At 50.8% G+C, this 21605-nt stretch overlaps 1 protein-coding gene across 8 annotated transcripts in view; it reads right to left on the minus strand.

Annotated features, from left to right (window-relative positions):
• Positions 1–21605, minus strand: part of Obscn (obscurin, cytoskeletal calmodulin and titin-interacting RhoGEF) — a 141140-nt gene that overhangs the window by 82894 nt on the left and 36641 nt on the right. For 5 of the 8 annotated variants that reach the window (XM_057775832.1, XM_057775829.1, XM_057775830.1 and 2 more), the window contains exons 14-28: positions 18788–19063; positions 11972–12247; positions 11202–11477; positions 7471–7746; positions 6184–6459; positions 4805–5089; positions 4397–4663; positions 4010–4279; positions 2936–3202; positions 2317–2583; positions 2027–2136; positions 1766–1919; positions 997–1158; positions 812–916; positions 173–439 (exon numbers count right to left, since the gene is read on the minus strand). In XM_057775832.1, the coding sequence (XP_057631815.1) occupies positions 173–439; positions 812–916; positions 997–1158; positions 1766–1919; positions 2027–2136; positions 2317–2583; positions 2936–3202; positions 4010–4279; positions 4397–4663; positions 4805–5089; positions 6184–6459; positions 7471–7746; positions 11202–11477; positions 11972–12247; positions 18788–19063 (3534 nt within the window). The remainder of the gene's footprint in view (positions 1–172; positions 440–811; positions 917–996; positions 1159–1765; positions 1920–2026; positions 2137–2316; positions 2584–2935; positions 3203–4009; positions 4280–4396; positions 4664–4804; positions 5090–6183; positions 6460–7470; positions 7747–11201; positions 11478–11971; positions 12248–18787; positions 19064–21605) is intronic. The other 3 variants (XM_057775831.1, XM_057775835.1, XM_057775833.1) reach the window with 3 other exon arrangements.

The following is a 21605-nucleotide window of genomic DNA, read 5'->3' on the forward strand; positions in this document are numbered from 1 at the left end:
CCCATCCTACAAGCTGTCTGTCCCTTCTTATCTCTCTCTACCACGTGGCTAAGCATCCTTCCCCATCTGTCTGAGATGGCATGGCAGCCTCCAGAATCTCCAGGGAAAGCCACAGAAACCGCAAATCCTCTCCCCGAAACCCAGGAGGACCGTCCACCCCTTCATCCCATACCTTCCACGAAGAACTGGGCACTGGTCTTGACATCACCAGCATCACAGGTGTAGGTATCTTCATCCTCAGGCTGCACGTCATTGATGACCAGCTTACGGTAAAGGCCGTCGCTGACCAACTCATACTTGGGCCCAGACTGCAGCTCGACTCTGCCCTTAAACCATCGCACCTGGGCACTGGCCCGGGACACTTGGCACTCAAGCACACCACGGTGTTTTTCCATGGCAATCTTGTCCCTCAGTGGGCGCAGGAGGGTCACAGGCAGCTCTGTGGGCACAGTCAAGTGGGGTCAGGATGGTGACCTGGATGGACGTTTTTGCCTTGGCAACCTCCTAGGAGCCAAGAAACTGACTTCTGCTCCAAACCAGCTGCCCATGCCTTCCACTAAGGCCAGCAGGTGGCCAAGTCAAGCATCCCACCCCGGGCTACCCTAGAATCTGCTGAGTACAACTGACCACCATTAAAGTGAAGCTTGGGGTCTTTGCACCTCCTCTTCCCACTGAGGAGACCATACTCTCCCCTCTCCATGAGTCACTGCTGCCTTGTCTGGAAGGGGTCCTAAGGCACCCCAGGCCTGTGGGAGGCCAGCTTTCTGCGAGGCCCATGTCCAGTCCCTGTCTTCCCCTGAGCCCTCCTCACCTTTGACTCGGAGGTGGGCTCTTGATTCTGCATTTTCAGCTACAAATTTGATCTCCCCTGCATCTTCGGCCAGTACCCTCCGGAAGATAAGAGTGTACGTCCTCCCTGGAGACAAAGGACGCTCTGTATTACTGAGAGAGGAGCGCAGCCTGGGAAACCCAGCCTGCTGCTCTGAGGCCTCTGACCTTCCTGCCGGATGCGCACGTTGTCACTGGGCCGTAGCTTGCTGGATTCTCGGAACCATAGGCCAGGAACCTCATCATGGGACACCTCACAAGAGAAGGTGGCACCCTCTTTCTCCATCACCTCCACATCCTCCAGTGGCTTCGTAATCTGAACACTGCGGCCTAGGGGAAGGGAGAGAGGGTTGTTGCGGAGGTTTGAACAAGACTGGCCCCTATAGGCTCTTATATGTGAATGCTTAGGGAGGCACTAGGAGGTGTGGCCTTGTTGGGGTGGGTGTGACCTTGTTGGGATAGGTGTGGCCTTGTTGGGGTAGGTGTGGCCTTGTTGGGGTAGGTGTGGCCTTGTTGGGGTAGGTGTGGTCTTGTTGGAGGAAGTGTGTCACTGGGGGTGGACTTTGGGGTTTCAAATGCTCATGCCAGGCCCAGTGTCTCTCTCTTCCTACTGCCTGTGGATGCAGATGTAAAACTCTCAAGCTACCTATTCAGCACCATGTCTGTGCCCTACCATGCTTCCCATCATGATGACAATGAATTAAACCTCTGAACTATAAGCCAGCCCTAACTAAATGCTTTCTTTTATAAGAATTGCCATGGTCATGGGGTCTCTTCAGGGCAACAGAACACTGACTGAGACAGCTGGCGTACCCAGAAGCATAGGCCACTCCCAGCACAGCCACCAGCTTGCCGTCAGGCTGTGGGAACAGAGGTACCAGAGAGCACTACTCATACCTGCCAACCTTCCCTGCCCCCACCCCCGACCAGAACTCACCCTGCACCTTCAGAGAGGCCGAGGTCTGAGCATCAAGAGCGTCACACACATAGACACCCTGGTCCCCGATCTCACACCGGTAAATAACGAGAGTCCTGCAGGCTCCCTGGGCCACTATGCCCACAGTCTTGCCTGCTCGCAGCTCCACACCATCCTGTGGGGCAGAGAGGACTGGTCAGGCCCTAAAGTGCCTCTGTAGAAGCGGTTCGCCTCCCAGACGCCCACAGGGAGAAGCAGGGAGGAGGGAGGAGGGAGGAATACCTTCAGCCAGCGCACATCCACAGGCCGTGACAACTCACACTCCAGGGTCACCTTCTCTTTTTGGGTGGCCACCACATCCTGCAGTAGCCGGGTGAAGCTCACTGGCAGCTCTGAGATGGGAGTTAGGGAAGGAAGCCGTGGAGTTAGGAGGCGCTTTCTGATGCCGTGGGCTAACTGTAGCCACACAAGGGGTTTTTACTTTCCGCCTGGTCCCAGCTGCCTCCCTGGACCACTCAGGGAGCTGAAATGGGTGTGCTCGGGAGGGGGGCCGCCAGCCTTCACCTACTCACCCGTGACTATCAGCTGTGCAGACGTGTGCACACCCTCAGCCCTGAAGGCCACCAACCCGCTGTCCTGTGGCCTCAGTGCTGAGAGTGTGAGGATGTGGACAGGGCCTTGTACGGCCAGGTGGCATGCGGGCCCAGGCTGAAGCCGCAGGCCATCTCGAGTCCAGCTGCCCTCCACATCAGCATGAGACAACTCCACATCCATGGAAGCCGTGCCCTGTTCCTTAGCCTCCACAGGCTGCAAACCTCGAACCAGCCGGACCTGCCGCACTGTCAGAGGGACTCCAGTGAGCTAGTAAACTGAGACCCTCCAACCAGCCAGGACTCAGACACAGATGTGGGTTCAGCCTACCACCCAGAGGCCACAGAACAGAGCGAGGCCCCAGGAGTTAACCCCCAGGCCGCACCTCTACCCAGCTCTACCTCAATCCCAGCTGACCCCCAGGCCTGACCCTTTACTTCATCCTCCATCTCTTCCTTCCTTGGATCCACTTGCCAGAACCAGGGTGGACTACCTGCCTCCCCAAAAAGCAACCCCACCCGTTCTCACGGCCGACACAAAGCCACGCCCCCACTTCTGGAGAACCCCTCTCTTCCTCTGAGGTCCCCACCCTGGGCTTACTTTCTACGTTGAGCTTGGCCTGGCTCTTGTCATCTGGTATCTCACAGCCATAGAAGCCGCGGTCAGTGAAGCTCACGCTGCGCAGCACCAGGCGGTGCCGAGCTCCCTCAGCATGGATTTCCACGTTCTCGCTGGGTGCCAGGACGGCAGCGTTCCGTGTCCACTTCACCTCAGGCCAGGGGCGCGTCAGCTCCACCTCCAGCGTCACGGAGCTCTTCTCCTCCACCGTCTGCGGCTCGAGTTTCTTTTTGAAGAGGACCGGTGCCTCTGAGACACAGAAGGGCAGGGGTCATCTTGGTCATTGAGTCTAGGCCAGAGTGCCCCAGCGTGTAAGCAGTTCTGCTTCAGTCAGGGTAGGCCCCAACTGCAGCCCTTACATAGGTGCATTTTATGGGGGAAGCTGTTTCTTCAATCCCATCCCCCCTCCCCTCCCATCCCAAGCCCTGCTGCCCAGCTGTGATCAATTCTGCTGAACTCCTATGGGTAGATACCACAACGGCCAGCCTTCAGCATCTGAGTAGGACCACTCCACAAACCCTCAGCCACTGTCCCGTTGTCTGCCCTAACAATGCCCCAGGACGCCTGCTCGTGTTAAGATATATGAGGACGACAAAGGCTCCAGTGTGGGTCTCACCGACCCATCACCCCCCTCCTCCGGGAGGTCCACCCATCTTCATTACTCCCATACTCAAGAGCCTGCGACATCTTCAAATAAAGTCCTGGCTCTCAAAGCGCACCCATCCCTTCTGCTTTTGACCTTTTGAGCGCAGCCTCCCATCTGATTTGCGGTTGCAGACCCAACCAGAGACCACTTTCTCCAGAAAGAGGTCTCTCTGGATTGTCTCAGCCTTATCCCTGCTCCTACCAAGTACATTTGAAGAGACAATACCTAGTGCCCCCACCACCACCAAATCACCGTTGACAACCGACAGAGTCCATGTCCTCCAAGGCCAACCAGATCATCCCAACACACGTGAGCACTATGGGGCTGCCTTATCGGTTCTCGCGGAGGAAAAGGCACCTATTACAAGGACCCACCGGCTACCCTGACAGTTCTGCCGGCTCCCAGCTCACCTCGGACCCGGAGAGTGGCAGAAGATGAGGCACCCTCAGCCTCCACTGTGACATGGCCAGCGTCCTCCAGGGTCAGGCCCAAGATGGTCAAACTACAGGTGGCCGCACTCTGTGCCATAACAAACTTCTCGCTGGGCAGCAGCCGGGTGCCATCCTTGTACCACACAACTGCCGCATCGCTGGGAGACACAACACACTGAAAGGTGGCCTCCTGGCCCTCCTCTGCAACCATGGTGCTCAATCCAGATGTAAACTTGACCACTCGGGGAACTGCAAAGGGAAAGTCTTCTTCAGGGGCCATGGGAGAAGCTCCGCAGAGACGCACCCGAGACAGACACGCGGAAGGACCCCTCCCCTAGGAAGCCACTTGAGCTCACCCACGGGTACCTTTGACAGTGAGCCGTGCGCTGGTTCGGTCATCACGGCTCTCACACACGTACTCCCCTGCGTCATCCTCTCGGAGGCCAGACACGGTCAGGGTGTGCTTAGGCCCCTCTGATGTCATCTGGAAGCGCTTGCCCTGCCGCAGCTGTGTGCTCCCACAGCGCCACACGACCTCGGCCTGCTCTGGGGTCAGCTCACAGACCAGCTTCACAGTGCCACCCAATTTCCCTTCAACGGGCTCCAGGGGTTTGGAGAACTTGGTGGCCACCTCTGAGGGTAGAAAAGGGTGTCAGCCAGTGATCTGGGTAGATGGCCACGTGTCCTGAGCTCCACTCTGGGGCTGCTCTGGGATACTGCCTACTCTTCTCTGGGGCAGATGCAGGGACCCTGGAGGAGATCCAGACTCCTTACCTTCCACCTGCACCGGAAAGTCCTGGCCTTCCTTGCCAACACGGCAGCTGTAGATGGCACTGTCTAGCACCTGTGCACCTCTCACGGTCAGGATGTGGGTGTCACCCTCACTGGTGATCTCATGGCGCTTACTGCGGCGAATCTCCACACCGTCTTTGAGCCAGGTCACAGCAGCCACAGAGGGTGTGGCCAAAGTGGAAGTCAGGACAATGTTCTCGTGCTCCTTGACCACCAGAGGCTCCCTGCGGCTGGGTCTCTCTGGAATCTGGGACTCGGGCTCTGGTTCTGAGAAGTAAAGTAGGCATGGAAGAAAGGACAAACGCACACGACTCTCCAACAGTAACGCGTGCTAGCTACTGCCCCTCTGGGTCCAGCAAGAACATAATGCCTCCTAAGGGCCATCATCACCAGTACTGTCCCAACCAAGATCCCAGGAGTCCTGCCTCCACAAGGGCAGGTGGCACAGAAGGGTAGACAACTCGCAGCCCAGGCTATGATTGCCTGACCTGGGATGAGACTGGAAGTCATAGAAGCTGCCTGAAACGACAGCCTGGGAGCCAAAACACTATTGGCAAAAGCAGGGTGGCTGTGCAGGAGACCTAGATGGTTCGGCAGAGCCTCACCCAGCAGCTGCACTTAGACCATGTGCTTGAGATGTCCAGGTTTGTCCAGGGCCACCGCTAAGGACAAGCACAGCTATGCGGGTACAGTAGAAGCCAACTGCAGACAAATACCATGGCAACATGCTACAGCTGAACCACCAGGACTCCAAGGCCAATGTAAGGCCCACGGGCCCGCAATGGGAAGAGCAGGTTCCTGAACCTCGGACCAGAACCCTGATAGCTCACAAGGACTCAGAACTGCAGGAAGATCCACTCAGGCCCCAGCTAAACAAGGCCCTTTCCCCAGAACTTGAGGTTCAACAGCTCTTACACCTGAAGCCAGCCCATGCTGGGCGGTGGTGGCACACGCCTTTAATCCCAGCCCTTGGGATGCAGAAAGAGGTGAATCTCTGTGAGTTCTGGGCCAGTCTGGTCTACAGAGCGAGTTTCAGGACAGGCTCCAAAGCTACAGAAAAACCCTGTCTCAAGAAGAGGAGGAAGAGGACGAGGAAGAGGAAAAGGAGGTGGAAGAGGAGGAGGAGGAGGGGGAGGAGGCCAGCCCAACAGAACTAGTGATGAGGAAGAAGGTGGACAGGGGCACAGACTGGTACAGGGGACATCAGTAATACATGAGAAAGAGGCTCTGCCCTCAAAGTAGAAGGCAGGAGACAGTAGAGAAATGAAACGGTCAGAGACAGGGCTGTGAGAACCAGACAAGGAACCCTCGTGTCTCGAAGGGGTCAGCTGCATCTCTACCTTGAACACAATGACACCCACCTGTGATGTCCAGACGGAAGGAGACCTTCTGTCCCCCGGCCTCGCAGCTGTACTCCCCAGCATCCGCCTTGCCCGCCTGCTGCACCACCAGCCTCCTCTCACAGCCCGAGGCCTCCACTCGGACCTTCGAGCTGGAGCTCAGCTTCTTCCCATCCTTGAACCAGGTCACCTCAGTCTGGGCCTGGTCCACCGTGCAGCTCAGTGTGGCACTGGCACCTGCCTCTGCCTTCACCTCGCTGCGTGCCTGCTGCTCCTTGGCAAACACCACCTTGGTGTCTAGGAACAGATGGGACACACAGGATCAGAGACACTGTCCAGGTCAGGAAGATCGCACAGGGGAAAGAAGGGTTGGATATGGTGGCCGTAGGACAGAGCACCCTCCAGGCTTCATACTTGAGGGGTTAGGGAGTCCTAGTACCTCTTGACACAAAACCACAGTTCTTGCACACATCCCACCACGCTGCAGGAGGGTTCTCTACAGTTCCTGATGCCTCACAGGTGGAGGGCCATTCCTTGTTCTGGCCACTAGGGGGTGGTCTTCCAGGATGTGACACTCCATGGCTAACCTGCTTCTGCCCTATTGGCAGTCAGTTCTAGATACTCTTTATGTAGTTGCATGCTAAGGTGCCTGCAGGGCTCACAGTATCTTCCCATCTGCCATGTGTCAGATGTAAGATACACTAATGCAAGGTCCCATCCGAGACGAAAGTGTGGCTTTTCATTTGTGTCAAGTAGTGATATTATCCCGAGATCTTAAAGAATGCATAGTGTCTGCTCGGAGCTGTTTTCCTCCTCAGTAGAGTCTGAGGCAGCCAGGTTACATGCCTGCTGCTCCTTGGTTAACATTAACGAGATGGACCCAAGGAGCATCAGGAAGGCTCCTGGCAGGAACAAAAGCATGACCAAGATGAATTTCCCCTGGTACTCAAGAAGAAAAGGACCTTCCTGGGACACCCTTCCCATTCTGTGTCTTGCTCAACACTGAACTAAACACGGGATAGGAAGAGAGGAGACATGAAGAGATTATGTAACAGGAGAGCATAGGGTAAGCCACGGTCAGCCATGGTCAGCCACGGCCAGCCACGGCCAGCCATGGTCAGCCAAGGCCAGCCACGGTCAGCCATGGTCAGCCATGGCCAGCCACGGTCAGCCATGGTCAGCCACGGTCAACCACGGCCTAATGCACAAAGGAGCAAAGGGACCAGACTTAACAGAAGGCACAGAGGATCAGTCATGGACATGAGCGAGTCATCCCTTCCACACAAGGCTTACTATCACAACACCTACCTGTGACATCCAGATGGAAGGAGACCTTCTGTCCCCCGGCCTCGCAGCTGTACTCCCCAGCATCCGCCTGGCCCGCCTGCTGCACCACCAGCCTCCTCTCGCAGCCCGAGGCCTCCACTCGAACCTTTAAACTGGAGCTCAGCTTCTTCCCGTCCTTGAACCAGGTCACCTCAGTCTGGGCCTGGTCTACCATGCAGCTCAGAGTGGCACTGGCCCCTGCCTCTGCCTTCACCTCGCTGTGAGTTTGCTGTTCCTTGGCAAACACAACCTTGGGCTCTGGTGACAAACAGATGTATGGAGTCAGAGGCATTGTCTAGGTCAAGAAGGCCACACGGGAAAACAGCTTTGTTGGGTCAGCTAGAGGACAGTTCCTCCATGCTCAACACTGGCTATGCCCAGGAGAGAAACTCCAGGGCCTCTCAGTACAAAATCAGATTATCCTGCCAGGCGGTGGTGGCACACGCCTTTAAACCCAGCACTCGGGAGGCAGAGGCAGGAGGATCTCTGTTAGTTTGAGGCCAGCCTGGTCTACAAGAGCTTGTTCTAGGATAGCTAGGGCTTTTACACAGAGAAACCCTGTCATCAAACAAACAAAAATCAGATCATCCACACAGGACACTAACACTGCAGGAGGGCATTGACAGTGTCTGTGACAAGCCTCCTTAAGGGAAGGACCACAGGCCCATTGCATACGTGCCTCAACCCCTCCATGACAGCAGAACTCCACCAATAGCATTGTCCAGAGAACATTACCAGGGCTGAGGGTCCCTGAGGCCCCACCCCTTGCCTGCTAGGAGCGATGTCAGCTGCTATGTCAGGAAGGGGCTGACTGTCTATGGTTAGACCTTATCCTGATGCCTCTCCAGAAAGAGCCCAGTCTGGTCTTGGCTGTCAGTGCTTGTTCCCCCTGAGTGTAACGTTTGTTTGCGACCACTAGTGTTGCCAGGCTTTTCTCACAGCCCTTTTTTGCAGAATACACATCATATGCTAAGGCTCTGAATACTGTGAGTTAGTGTCTTCCTATCAGCCGCGGGCCTTTCTTTTTCCTCTCAAGTGCTATCTTCTGATGACGTAAAGACATCTCATAGGTCACAGGGATGCAATGCTGAGGGCATCTGTGTTCTGTACCAGTCATATTCTCCCGGAGTCTTACACAACCCACAGTGTTCAATGGGTCTGCTGCTGCAGGGGACCAGTGTCTTTCTGGTGTGGGGAGCACATCCATCACTACTGCACTTTCTGCTCTGATGTGGATGGTTGCATGGTCGCATCACCATTTGCCTGTGGTACTTTCTTGCCATGCCTCCAACCGGAGCCACGGTCAAAACACACGCAAAGTAAGGGTGGGGTCCTGACTGGTGCCGGGTCTCTTTTCAGGTTCCCTACTCCATTTCTGACTCTGCTGCCTGTACCTACACTGACATTCAGCTGTCTCCAGCACAACGGCATCAAAATAACCTTGGACATCTAGCAGATGAAATATTCCGTCTTCATAACTCCTTTGGCTCTACTTGGGCCTTGGAATCATCATGTCAATTTTGTTTTGTTTTGTTTTGTTTTTCGAGACAGGGTTTCTCTGTAGCTTTGGTGCCCATCCCGGAACTAGCTCTTGTAGACCAGGCTGGCCTCGAACTCCCAGAGATCCGCCTGCCTCTGCCTCCCGAGTGCTGGGATTAAAGGTGTGCACCACCACGGCCCGGCCTCATCATGTCAATTTTGACAACACCAAAAGGTCTTCACTTTGGTAGCCATCAGGAATAAATATCTCTCTTGAGCTGGAGAAATGGCTCAGCAGTTAAGAGTACTGGCTGTTCATCCAGAGGACCCAGGTTCGATTCCTAGCACCCACAGGCATCTAACAACTGTCTATAACTCCAGTTCCAGAGAATCTGATGCCCTCTTTTGGCTTCAGTGCGCATTGCACCCATGTAGAACACAAGTCATTCATGCAGGCAAAATACCCATGCACCCATAAAATTAAAATAAATAAACAGGAGGGCACGTTAAACTTTGTCTTTGATATATGATCTAAAATTTTAGCAAACACTTTGCTCTGCTTTTATTAAATGCACAAGATTCTTCTCTCTTTCTTTAAAAAAAAAGTCTTACTGTCCTCTTTCCTTTCACACTTCTGTGTTTCACCAACCTTGCACTCCTGGGTGACAACCTCCATCCCTGTACACTAACTCTTAGCCCGGTTCACCTTGTCAAACGTTTGTACAGACGTCGTCTTCAGTGCACATAAGAGAATGCCTGCCATTCGGTGTCAACACTGTCCTGTCAACGCGCAGCCCACGGCAGTGCGCATTCCCTTTATAGCCACTGGTAGAATCCTTGTGATAAGAATAAGCTCTTTCTAGAAGATTTTCTACAATTCACTCACAAGTCACTGAACTTGACTATTTTCCTATGACGTTATGAAGAAGGGCTGCATTTCTTTAAAAGGCTATAGGAGCATACTAGGTTAGAGAACTCTGCAGATAAAGTCCTTGCCACGCATACATGAGGACCAAAGCTGGGATTCGCCAGGACCCACATACAAGCCAAATGCAGTGGCACACATCTGTAACCCCAGTGCTCCTACGGGGAGACAGGAGGATCCCAGAAAGCTGCGGGTCAGCTAGCCTGGCTACACTGTGGTGAACTACAAAAGACTATGCCTTAAAGAGGATTTAACCCAGGGATGGCCTCTGACCTCCACACATGAACATGTACACACACTTGCCATATATATACATATATGTATATATCACACAACACAATATATAATATATTAGCCAGGTGGTGGTGGCACACACCTTTAATCCCAGCATTCAGGAGACAGAGGAAGGAGGATCTCTGAGTTCAAGGCCAGCCTGGTCTACAAAGTGAGTTCTAGTACAGCCAGAGAAATACAGAGAAGCCCTGTCCCGCAAAATCAATATGTGTGCGATAATGTATATAGATACAGATATATCATATATTAAAATCATAAAATAAAATAAATATAAAATAAGGGGTTACAGAACTATTTGAATCTCTAGGATTTGTTTTGTTTTGTTTTTTGAGATGGGGTTTCTCTGTGTAACAGCCTTGGCTGTCCTGAAACTCACTCTGTAGACCAGGCTGGCCTCGAATTCACAGAGCTCCAGCTGCCTCTGCTCCCGAAGGCTGGGATTAAAGGTGTGTGCTATCACCATTCAGTTGGTTGTTGGTTTGGTTTTTTTTTGAGTTTTGGGGGGTTTAGGACTTTTTTCTTAAGCTTTATAGTCATTTTTTCAGGAATTGGTCAAGAGTTTATTGAAATTGTGGGAACTTACCTACATTAAATGATGTCACAGTCCTTTCAAATAATTTGTCAAAAAAAAAATCACAGTGGGTCTTCCATTCATCCCTTTTATACACTACACTAACACACCCATTAAACTCATTCGAAGATATTAAACAGAAAATTCTGACTTAGAAAAATAACGGTTGCTTCAGAAAGACCCCCACAGCTCAGAGACACGGGTCACTGGTCCTTCCTTATCCATTCGCCTTGTGTTCTTGGTTCTGTACAGACACTGCATGCAGACCATGACACATGCGGTGACGTCCATCCCATTCCGGGACAGGCTCAGCACAAGGGAGACGAGAGACAATCAGAGACAATGTATAACAGACAGAGCCAAACAGAAGGAGCGCAGGGGCAGCCCTGGGCATGAGCCAGGCACTGAACCCCCACAAGGCCAACCTAGTGTCTCAGCACCCACCTGTGACGTCCAGACGGAAGGAGACCTTCTGTCCCCCGGCCTCGCAGCTGTACTCTCCAGCATCCGCCTTGCCCGCCTGCTGCACCACCAGCCTCCTCTCGCAGCCCGAGGCCTCCACTCGAACCTTTGAGCTGGAGCTCAGCTTCTTCCCATCCTTGAACCAGGTCACCTCAGTCTGGGCCTGGTCCACCGTGCAGCTCAGTGTGGCACTGGCCCCTGCCTCTGCCTTCACCTCGCTGCGAGCCTGCTGCTCCTTGGCAAACATCACCTTGGGCTCTGGGGATAGATAGGGATGCACAGGATCAGAGACACGATCCAGGTCAGGAAAGTCACACAGCAGGAGAGAAGAACACCCTCCAGACACAGTGCTCACTGTGCCCAGTAGAAGTCTGAGCACCTCCCAGCATGAAACCACTGTTCCTCCACTCTACACATCACAGTGCAGCCTGGACTCAGACCCCAAGTGAGGCCACCTGGCCGCACTCTGGTCAAAAAGATGGACCCAAGCAACATCAGGAAGGCTCCAGGAAGGAAAAAAAGACATGACAAAGATAAAACCCCCCAACCTGGGAGCATCTCTCAAGGTAGCCAGGGAGGAGAAGACCTTCCTGGGACACCCTTGCTGGTCAGTGCCCTGCTCAATGCTGCACTAAACATGCGGATGAGAAAGGGGGGGGGAGACAGTATGTAATACAAGGACACAGAGCCAGCCCTGGGCATGAGCCAGGCACTGAACCCCCACAAGGCCAACTTAGTGTCACAACACCCACCTGTGACGTCCAGACGGAAGGAGACCTTCTGTCCCCCGGCCTCGCAGCTGTACTCCCCAGCATCCGCCTGGCCCGCCTGCTGCACCACCAGCCTCCTCTCACAGCCTGAGGCCTCCACTCGAACCTTCGAGCTGGAATTCAGCTTCTTCCCGTCCTTGAACCAGGTCACCTCAGTCTGGGCCTGGGCCACCGTGCAGCTCAGTGTGGCACTGGCGCCTGCCTCTGACTTCACCTCGCTGCGAGCCTGCTGCTCCTTGGCGAACACCACCTTGGGCTCTGGAGAAAGACAGGGATGCACAGGGTCAGAGATGTAATCCATGAGGAAGGCCGCATGGGTGAAAGTACTGGATGGGACAGGCGGAGGACAGAGCACTGTCCGGGCTTGTCACTGGCTGAACCAAGAAGAAACCATGGTCCCTCTCAGAACAGAACCAAAATAGACGCACACAACTTGCCACTGCTACATAGGCTGTTCTAGGAGAGTTGTTGTGCCCATTCCTAGGCTCATCCTGGAAAGGTCTGAGGGTCATGACATTTGTCCACTTGCTCCTCCCTGACAATGAAGGGTCTCCCATAGGTCGTGTAAGGGTGTGTTCTCACAAGGTCTGAGTCTCACAAGGACATGCCCTGTCCTGCTTCAACCATCACCAGCCGCTGCATCTGCAGGGGAGCCTGGACCACACACAGCCCTACTGCCTGGTCCCAATGGTGGCAAGCGTCTGATCTTTCTGACCACATGTACAGATGCACTGTGCTGTCCTAACTCAAGGTTCTTGCTCATACCTCAGTTCACTGGATGGTGACATGTTATTAATTTGGCAAACTGTGGGAGAGGGCTGCCCTCGGCTTTCCTCAGTGTCTTCACGGCTCTGCTAAAGGTCCTTCTAAGTCAGCGTGCTCAGTTTCCATGTGCTCCCGAGAACCCAGAGTGGGTTTCAATGAGAACACCTGCGTTCCAGGAACGCTGCCCGTGCTGTCCCTAGAGCAATCCATGACATCACCTTCAGCTTCCACACTATCACTTTCTGTCCTTTCTTGTGGCCCATCTGGATTCGATCACGGGGTCTGAGCTGCTATGCTAACCGTACAGTCTTTCCCACGCGCAGTAGGATGGTCCACGTGCCATTTGTACTATGCTAACCAAACAGTCTTTCCCACGCGCTGTTCATGCAGATGCTGTCCCTTTCTACAAACTCCGCACAGATGTAGAGAGCTAAGGAGGTGGCAGATGGACACTGCTCTCTGTGATGCTCTCTGTGAGGCTGGCCCCAGAGGCTGATATAACTGGAATGTCTGGTTCCCAGTTGGTGGAACTGTTTGAGAAGGATTAGGGGTTGTGGCCTTGTTGGGGGCGTCTGTGTCACAGGAAGTGTCTTTGAGGTTTCAAAAGCCCACACCAGGGCAAGTTTCAATCTCTCTGTCTCCAACTTGCATATAACATACAAACTCTCAACTACTGTTCCAGCGCCACGCTTGCCTGCTGCCACACTCCCCATGATGATGGCCATGGACTCTAATCCTCTGTGCTCCCCCAGATTAAATGATTTCTTTTTGAGGTTGCCTTGGTCATGGTGTCTCTTCACAGCAACAGAAGAGTAACTAAAACACCTCCTTCTGCGTGCATATATATTCTTGTTATCTGTTAAGCACTCTTGCACTGAGACTATGTTGTCTCCTTGTATTAAACTGGATTAGATCTGGTCTAGAGTGTTTTGCTGCTGTTGTTCAACTCTAATTTATCTTAAAGTGATCAGGCTATAAGTTACTCATGTGACAAGACAGGCACCTGCTGAAAGCAATCCCTCTGTCTCCACCTCACCTCCCTTTGATATGTGTGGCTCCCTGTTCTCTGACTGTTAATATAAGCTGCCTGTGTTCTGGGGCAGAACCTTCCCTGGACTAAATTGCTGTCCAATTCTAGGATTACAAATAAATCAGCTGCAGTCCTGTCCTCTGTGTGTGGGAGGGGGGATTTTTGCCTGCATGTTTGTCAGGGCACTATATGCATGCAGTACCGATAGGTGCCAGAAGAGGGCACCATATGCCCACCACACTGGAGTTAACAGATGGCAGTGAGCTACCATGTGGGTGCTCAGAATTGAACTGGGTCCTCTGGAAGTGCAGCAAATGCTCCAGACCACAGAGCCATCATCTCTCCAGCCATGTTGTTCTCTAACTAAAGACATTCAGTATCTCTGTGGTGGTCTTGTACCTAACACGGTGACTCTTCACCACCAGCTCTCCTGGGCTGGCTGTGGGCTGGCTGTAATTCGCTTGAGAAATTCAGTCACTTTCAACCCATCCCACAGCGACTGGACACCTTCAAAATCCATCTGATTTCCATCCATCTGTGTAGAGTTTGCTGTCTCTCCAAAAAATGTTCAGTGATCCACAGCTAGTCTCTCCACATATGGTATCAGACTTGGTATTATGAACATGACGCTTTTAACACTTAAAGCTTTAAACATGTTTTGCAACATGCTCATTGCTAGTAGATGGTGAGGGGTGTTCTTTATACTGGCCTTTGTGTGCAGGATTCTTCCTCAATTGTTACTAAAGTTATTCATTTGTCTTTTGAATAAATGTTATCCTCTATGAATCTGTTGGGGTATTCTTTCCCTAACTTTTGTGCCTTTTGTGGGGTGTTCTTGCTACTTATGCTGTGGGGTGTGGTGACAGCTGGCCTCTTCATGCTGCTGCTGATCTCGGAGCAGAGCACCGCAGCCCTCGATGCGCACACAGCACTGTTGGCCACGCCTAGAAACAGTCTGCTTAAAGACATTTGTTACGAACTTACGGCATGGCCGATGATAAATTTTGTCAAAAGCTTCATTCTAATTCACATTGCTGAGTTTTATCCTTTGTTCTGCCCTTATTGAGATAATTTCACATTTGGGTCACTCAGATAAGGTCAGCCTCTACTCATTTTGCAACATTTCAGACTGATGTTCCTGGGCTAGAAATCTCCTCACAGGGTATGACCCTGTTGGTGGGCCTGAGTTCAGCTCACTCCTACTGTGTCTCACAAATTGTCCTTGATATCCATAATAGATTGACCTAAAATATGAGTTCTTCGCTTCTGGCCAGACTTTAGTATGCTGTGCTGTCTAAATACACAGAGCTAAAGGGTCTTCTCCCTTTTCTGTTCTCTAAGGGGATAGCCATAAGCATAAAACAGATCACTCCCAGAATGTCTGAAGGCCACTGTAGTCATTCTCTCAGGGCCTTGGGACTTGGGCTCTTGTGCCAGGACTAAGCCACCCGACACTCAGTTTGAGTGAGCTATGAGTTCCTGGGCTAATTTTTTAATACAGAAATTATTAAGTTAGCACTTCTGTCTATACTATCCCTTGTTTACATATGTTTTTAAATGATTGTACCTTTTTTTACATTTACTTAATGTGTGTTTGTGTGTGTACATGCACATACACTCCACAGTGTGTGTGTGTGTGTGTGTGTGTGTGTGTGTGTGTGTGTGTGTGTGTAGGTCAGAGAACAATTTAGAGTTCTCCTGCACCATGTGGGTTCTAGAGATTGAACTTAGTATGCCAGGCTTGGCAGCAGGTGGCTTTACTTGGTGAGCCAAGTCCCCTGCCGATAAAAGAAAAGGCAATTATTTTTTTTCACAAGTCTGGTCATGGTTCCTGTTCTGTTTGTTGGGTGAGACAGTTGTCCTCAAGTTGTGGTAGCTACCTGTGTGACACCCCACTTTGTGTGTTCATACTTGACTCCTCCTCAGTGGCTGTCGGTGGCTCTTCAAATCTTCTTAACTTCCAACTCCCCAAAGTAAGACACCCACTTGGATTTTTATCAGACATAAATATATTTGGATCTCCCATGGATTTCTGTGCACTTTGGTCTTCTTACTATCTTCCAAAAACATGTAACAACTCTTCCCCCATGGACGCCTTAAGAATCCCTTTTAGGGCTGGAGAGATGGCTCAGAGGTAAGAGCACTGACTGCTCTTCCAAAGGTTCTGAGTTCAATTCCCAGCAGCCACATGGTGGCTCACAACCATCTGTAATGAGACCTGGTGCCCTCTCTGGTATGCAGTCATACATGCAGGCAGAACACTATATGCATAATAAATACACATTTTTTAAAAAAGAATCCCTTTTAGATTTCGAACTAGAAATGGACTTTTTGTCACGTCTTTTAAAATCCCACCTTCCACCAGAAGGTGTTCCACTAGACAATGGAAAGAAATGCTTTCTACATAATGACTTGGGTTTTACTAATAATTTAACTTGGAATCATAACTGTGCATTATACACATGTATGTTAGAATCCAGCTGCTGCCCGGGCCACCACACTCTACAGCAGCTTTCCTCTCTCGAGGACACTGGCAGGCTGCCCACTGAGACACTGTCTGTAAGCCGTTAGCTGAGGGACTGCTGGGTTTCTCACCTTGAGAAGCGAGCTTTCATCGCAGGGGCGGTTGGTTGTCATGCCGCCGGCCCTAGTTCTTTCCCTGCCTCTGTGTGGGTGCAGGCACCTGCTGTAAGACTTTGCTCTTCCTCAGAGAACTGTAAGTAGAGATGCCCCTTCGGCCATGTGGACCCCGATTCCTCTGCAGAGCATCCACCGTGTTGTCTGTCTCTAGTACTACAGCCTGAGCTCTCTTCAGAGCGCCTACCATGCTGTTTTCTATCTGTCTGTCTGTCTGACTGTCCATGGTTTAAATAAATCCTAATGCCTCAAAGAACAATTTCCATCTCAGTGTCTTCTACTGTATCTAAAAGCTTTCATACACATTCATGGAGCACAATATGACATATAGATATAGATATAGATATAGATATAGATATATGTGTGCGTGTGTGTGTGTGTGTGTGTTACAGCATGGAACTGTTTAGACAAACTAGATAAAATATCCATCACATTCGGGTTTGCTTTCTACTGTGATAAACACCATGACTGAAAGCAACTTGGAGAGGAAAGGGTTATTGGCTTTCACTCACACTTCTGTGTCACAACAACCACTGAGGAAAAACAGGGTAAGAGCTCGAACAGGACCTGGAGCAGAAGCTACGAAGGAATGCAGCTCACTGTCTAGCTCCACTGCCTAGCTGTTCTACATAGCCCAGGCCACCTACATAGGGATGGTGCTACCCACAGTGGGCTGAATCCTCTCACATCAACCAAAACCATTCCTCATAGATGCAGTCACACACAATTTGTTCTGGGCAATGTCTCCTCCCAAGAGACTCCTGGTTGTACCAAGTTGACAATTAAAACTAAGAACCATTTCCACGTTTTCTATGGTAAAACATTTGGAATGCTCTTCTCGAGCTATTTTTGAGCACATGGTACATTATTACTTCGGTCACCTGATTCTTCCTCCTGTGCTTTGTTGGGATGTCGTGTGATTCCCACAGTTCATGTGATGGAAATTTGGTCCTTGATGTGGAGGTACTGAGGTCTTAGGGCCTCAGATAGGTGAGACTGACTCACTCAGTCCTGGGATCAAACTCTCATGCCATCAGACTTGGTGGCAAGAACTTCTGACCCAGGGCTGGAAAGATGACTCAGTGGTTAAGTCACTGGCTGCTCTTTCAGAAGTCTTGAGTTCGATTTCCAGCAGCCACATGGTGGCTCACAACTATCTATAGTGAGATCTGATGCCTTCTTCTGGCCTGATGTTGTACATGCATATAGAGCATTGGTATGCATTAAACAAATAAATAAATCTTTAAAAAATAAAGAAGAACCTCTGACCCATCTTACTGGTTCCTCTTTTTTATTTTTAATCAACAAAAAATAAACTATTGGATACAATGCAATGTTTCAATAACCTGTCTACATTGTAATCAAACATGGTAATTAACATATCTACTGTACCAACTGTTCATCATTTCCTTGTGGTGAGAACATTTTAAATCCTCTTAGCTGTTTGGAAATGCATTGCACATTGTTGTGAACTATCATCATCTTACTGTGCAATAAAGCACAGGAACTAATAATTACCTTCTAGAACGTATGATATGATTTATCCACAAGCTCCTGTATTAACACCCTTTCCTATGATAAATTGGTGTTTATGATTCTGTTTCAAAAAAACATTAGGACAATTCAAGATTTCTACTTCGTTTTGTGTCACTTTTTATACAAATTTCTAGAAAATAGCCAAATGGCTTTATTTTTCTAACTTCATATTCTCTAAAAATAAAACGTAGTAGAGACACAAGATTTTTTTTCTTTTTGTTGTCTTGTTTTATTTTGTTGGTATGTTTCTTTGTAAGCCATTTCCTAGGAATGGAACACTTAAAATGTTATGCAGTGACACCCAGAGTAGCCAGGTCCTTGAACTCACAATAAGTCAGCTTCTGTTGCATGAGAATCCAATTATGATTAGGGGATCCAAATTTTCCTAGCTTTATTTAAATTGAATGGAAATGCTTCTTGTGAACTGTCAGGGGCCGTAAGAGTTATAGCAGGTGGCAACGAGTGTTCAGATGTCAGCCCACTAGAGGCATGGTTGTCTCAGCAGGGTTGTGGCATGGAGGACCTTAAGACACTTGAACATTCACAGAGCCTAATCCTTAGCTTATCCTAATCCTAAACACGAGGAAGAGCGACGAATGTCCCTGGGAACCAAGAAGCAACACAGGGAACCTCTGGGATGTTTCGGAGTAATAAATGCTACCACATGGAAATAAGGACAGCTCCCTTGACTTAATTCATTTCTGCTCTCATAAGCAAGCCTTGTGTGTGGAAACAGAGGGCAAGCTCCCTGCCAAAGTGCCAGGGTCCTTCAGGTTATTAGTCTTAGCATTTCATCCAAATGAGTAAGGTTAGTACCCTCCAACACCCACCTGTGACATCCAGACGGAAGGAGACCTTCTGTCCCCCAGCCTCGCAGCTGTACTCCCCAGCATCTGCCTTGCCCGCCTGCTGCACCACCAGCCTCCTCTCGCAGCCCGAGGCCTCCACTCGAACCTTCGAGCCAGAGCTCAGCTTCTTTCCATCCTTGAACCAGGTCACCTCAGTCTGGGCCTGGTCCACTGTGCAGCTCAGAGTGGCACTGGCCCCTGCCTCTGCCTTCACCTCGCTGCAAGTTTGCTGTTCCTTGGCGAAGACCACCTTGGGTTCTAGGAATGGACGAGGCACACAGGGTCAAAGACATTGTGTAGGTCAGGAAGGCCACAGCGATAGAGTCTGAATAGGTGGCCGAAAGACAAAACCTCCCCCATGCTCTCACTAGCTATAACCAGGAGAAGCCCCAGAGTCTCTTAGAACAAAACCAGTTCACCCACACATCCTGCCACCTATTCAGGGGCTGCTCCAGTGGCCCTCTGTAACAGAGTCTGAGCAAGCCTCTGAGGAGGAGGAACTGTGGCTCAGAACACGCGTGCACCTACTCAACAGTGACAGTGGAAAGTCCCGCAGGACGGTGCAGAACATGTCCTCACGGAATCTCCCAAGCTCCGCTCCCTTGCCCGCTCCAAACATCTTCAGCTGTTCTATTCAGAGGACACCCTGGACTACCTATGGCCCTTATTGCCTGGTCCTGAGAGTGGGGACCTCAAGTCTTGGGTCATTGGTGTTTGCTCCTCCACGCTGCCACTCCGGTGTTTTGCCTAATGTCAAACCCTGTGGTTGTTACACTCCCTTCAGAAAAGACCTCTCAATAATAATCCTAAATATAAACAATCTTAACTCCCCAACAGAGCATTGGGTTAAAAAGTAAGATCCAGGGACTAAAGAGATGACTCAGTGGCTAAGAGCACTTGATGCTGTTGCAGAGGACCCAGGCTCAATTCCAGCATCTACACGGTGGCTCATAACCATCTGGAACTTGCTATGAGTTACACCAGACATCCAATGCACAGATACACATTCAAGCAAAATGCTCACACATGTAAAATAAAATAAATAAATCTAAAGCTATTTTTAAGCATGTCAATAATTGGCTTAATGTGGAACTATTTGTAGTGTTCAAAAAACACGCTTCACCGGAAAATACAGACTTAGGAGTGAAGGAGTCAAACAAATGGAGGCGAGAGGGGTAGCTATGTTTGCATTTCACTAAGCAGATTCCAAGGTAAAGTTAGCCCGAGGGACAAAGAAGTTCACTACAGCTTAGTAAAGGGAGTAGTTCATCAAGAAGATGTCTTGCCAGGAGGTGGTGGCGCACGCCTTTAATCCCAGCACTCAGGAGGCAGAGGCAGGTAGATCTCTGTGAGTTCTAGGCCAGCCTGGTCTACAGAGCGGGTTCCAAGACAAGTTCCATAATTACTGAAAAAAACCTGTCTCAAAAACCCAAAATGGAAGACAAAAGATGTAATAATTATGAATACACATGTGGACTGTCCCAGAGGACTGACCTGTGACATCCAGATGGAAGGAGACCTTCTGTCCCCCGGCCTCGCAGCTGTACTCCCCAGCATCCGCCTTGCCTGCCTGCTGCACCACCAGCCTCCTCTCGCAGCCCGAGGCCTCCACTCGAACCTTCGAGCTGGAGCTCAGCTTCTTCCCATCCTTGAACCAGGTCACCTCGGTCCGGGCCTGGTCCACCGTGCAGCTCAGTGTGGCACTGGCCCCTGCCTCTGTCTTCACCTCGCTGTGTGTCTGCTGCTCCTTGGCAAACACCACCTTGGGGTCTGAGAACAGACAAGGACACATAAACAGGGTCAGAAACACTGTCTAGATCAAGAAGGCCACCTGGGGAAAGACATGGGCAGAGCATCACTCAGCCTCTACACAAAGTGTCCAGGGAAGCCCAGGGCCTCTCAACACAAAATCCTGGTTTATCCCCATATCCTGTCACTGCTGCAGGTCACTTGAGGGGAGACATGGTTACACTCCTCCATGGACAGGCTGCGAATCAAGACAACCACGTGCCCCACAGTGACAATGGACAGTCTCCTGGGACTTGGTAGGCCACACCTCACAGAGGTGAGAATCCCCAAGACTCCATGCCCTTCCCTATCTGTGTATTGTCTGTTGTAGCCCTTGCAAGGGAGAGCCTGGGCCATCTGTGACCCTCTGCTGTCTGTCATAGTGATGTCATTGGCCATCCGTGTGTGTGTCCTCTGTATAGCTGATGTTCTAGTAGCCCCTACTCTCAATAAGACTGCTTCTTCACATTTATTTTAGGAGTCTGTTTACATATTACAGCACTTATCCTCTCTCATTGTCTGACCTGTGGATCTGATCCCAGTTACAGATGGTTAGATGTGGCTGGTACCCCCAAAAGTTTTCAGATCGCAAAGCTGGATTCTCGTGTGGTAATGCTGAGGTGGAGAACTTTTGACAAGGTAGAAATTAGTGAAAGTTCTGGACCATTGGAACCCCACTCTCTTACAAGTTAACGCTGATCTGGAGACAGGGCTGAGTCTACAGAACAAATGGCCTCCCACAAGAGCAGAGCTTCAAATATTCCTGTGTTTGGCCCCTCCTGTTCCTAACCTGGCTCCTTTCTACTTCTCCACCATTTTTTGGAATTAGATCCCTCACAAGGACACCAGTACCATGCCACCCGAACCTTCATTAGTCACTGATTTGTAAGTTGCACGGCCTCTGTTATTTTGCGATAGCTGCACACAGAGGCCCCATCTACTTGCTCTGGTTTTCAACGTAATGTGGTTAAATGGATCATCATTGCTCCACTGAGGCTAGTGCGCTTGTTTC

This window comes from Chionomys nivalis, chromosome 7 (assembly GCF_950005125.1).
Source record: "Chionomys nivalis chromosome 7, mChiNiv1.1, whole genome shotgun sequence".
Lineage (NCBI taxonomy): Eukaryota > Metazoa > Chordata > Mammalia > Rodentia > Cricetidae > Chionomys > Chionomys nivalis.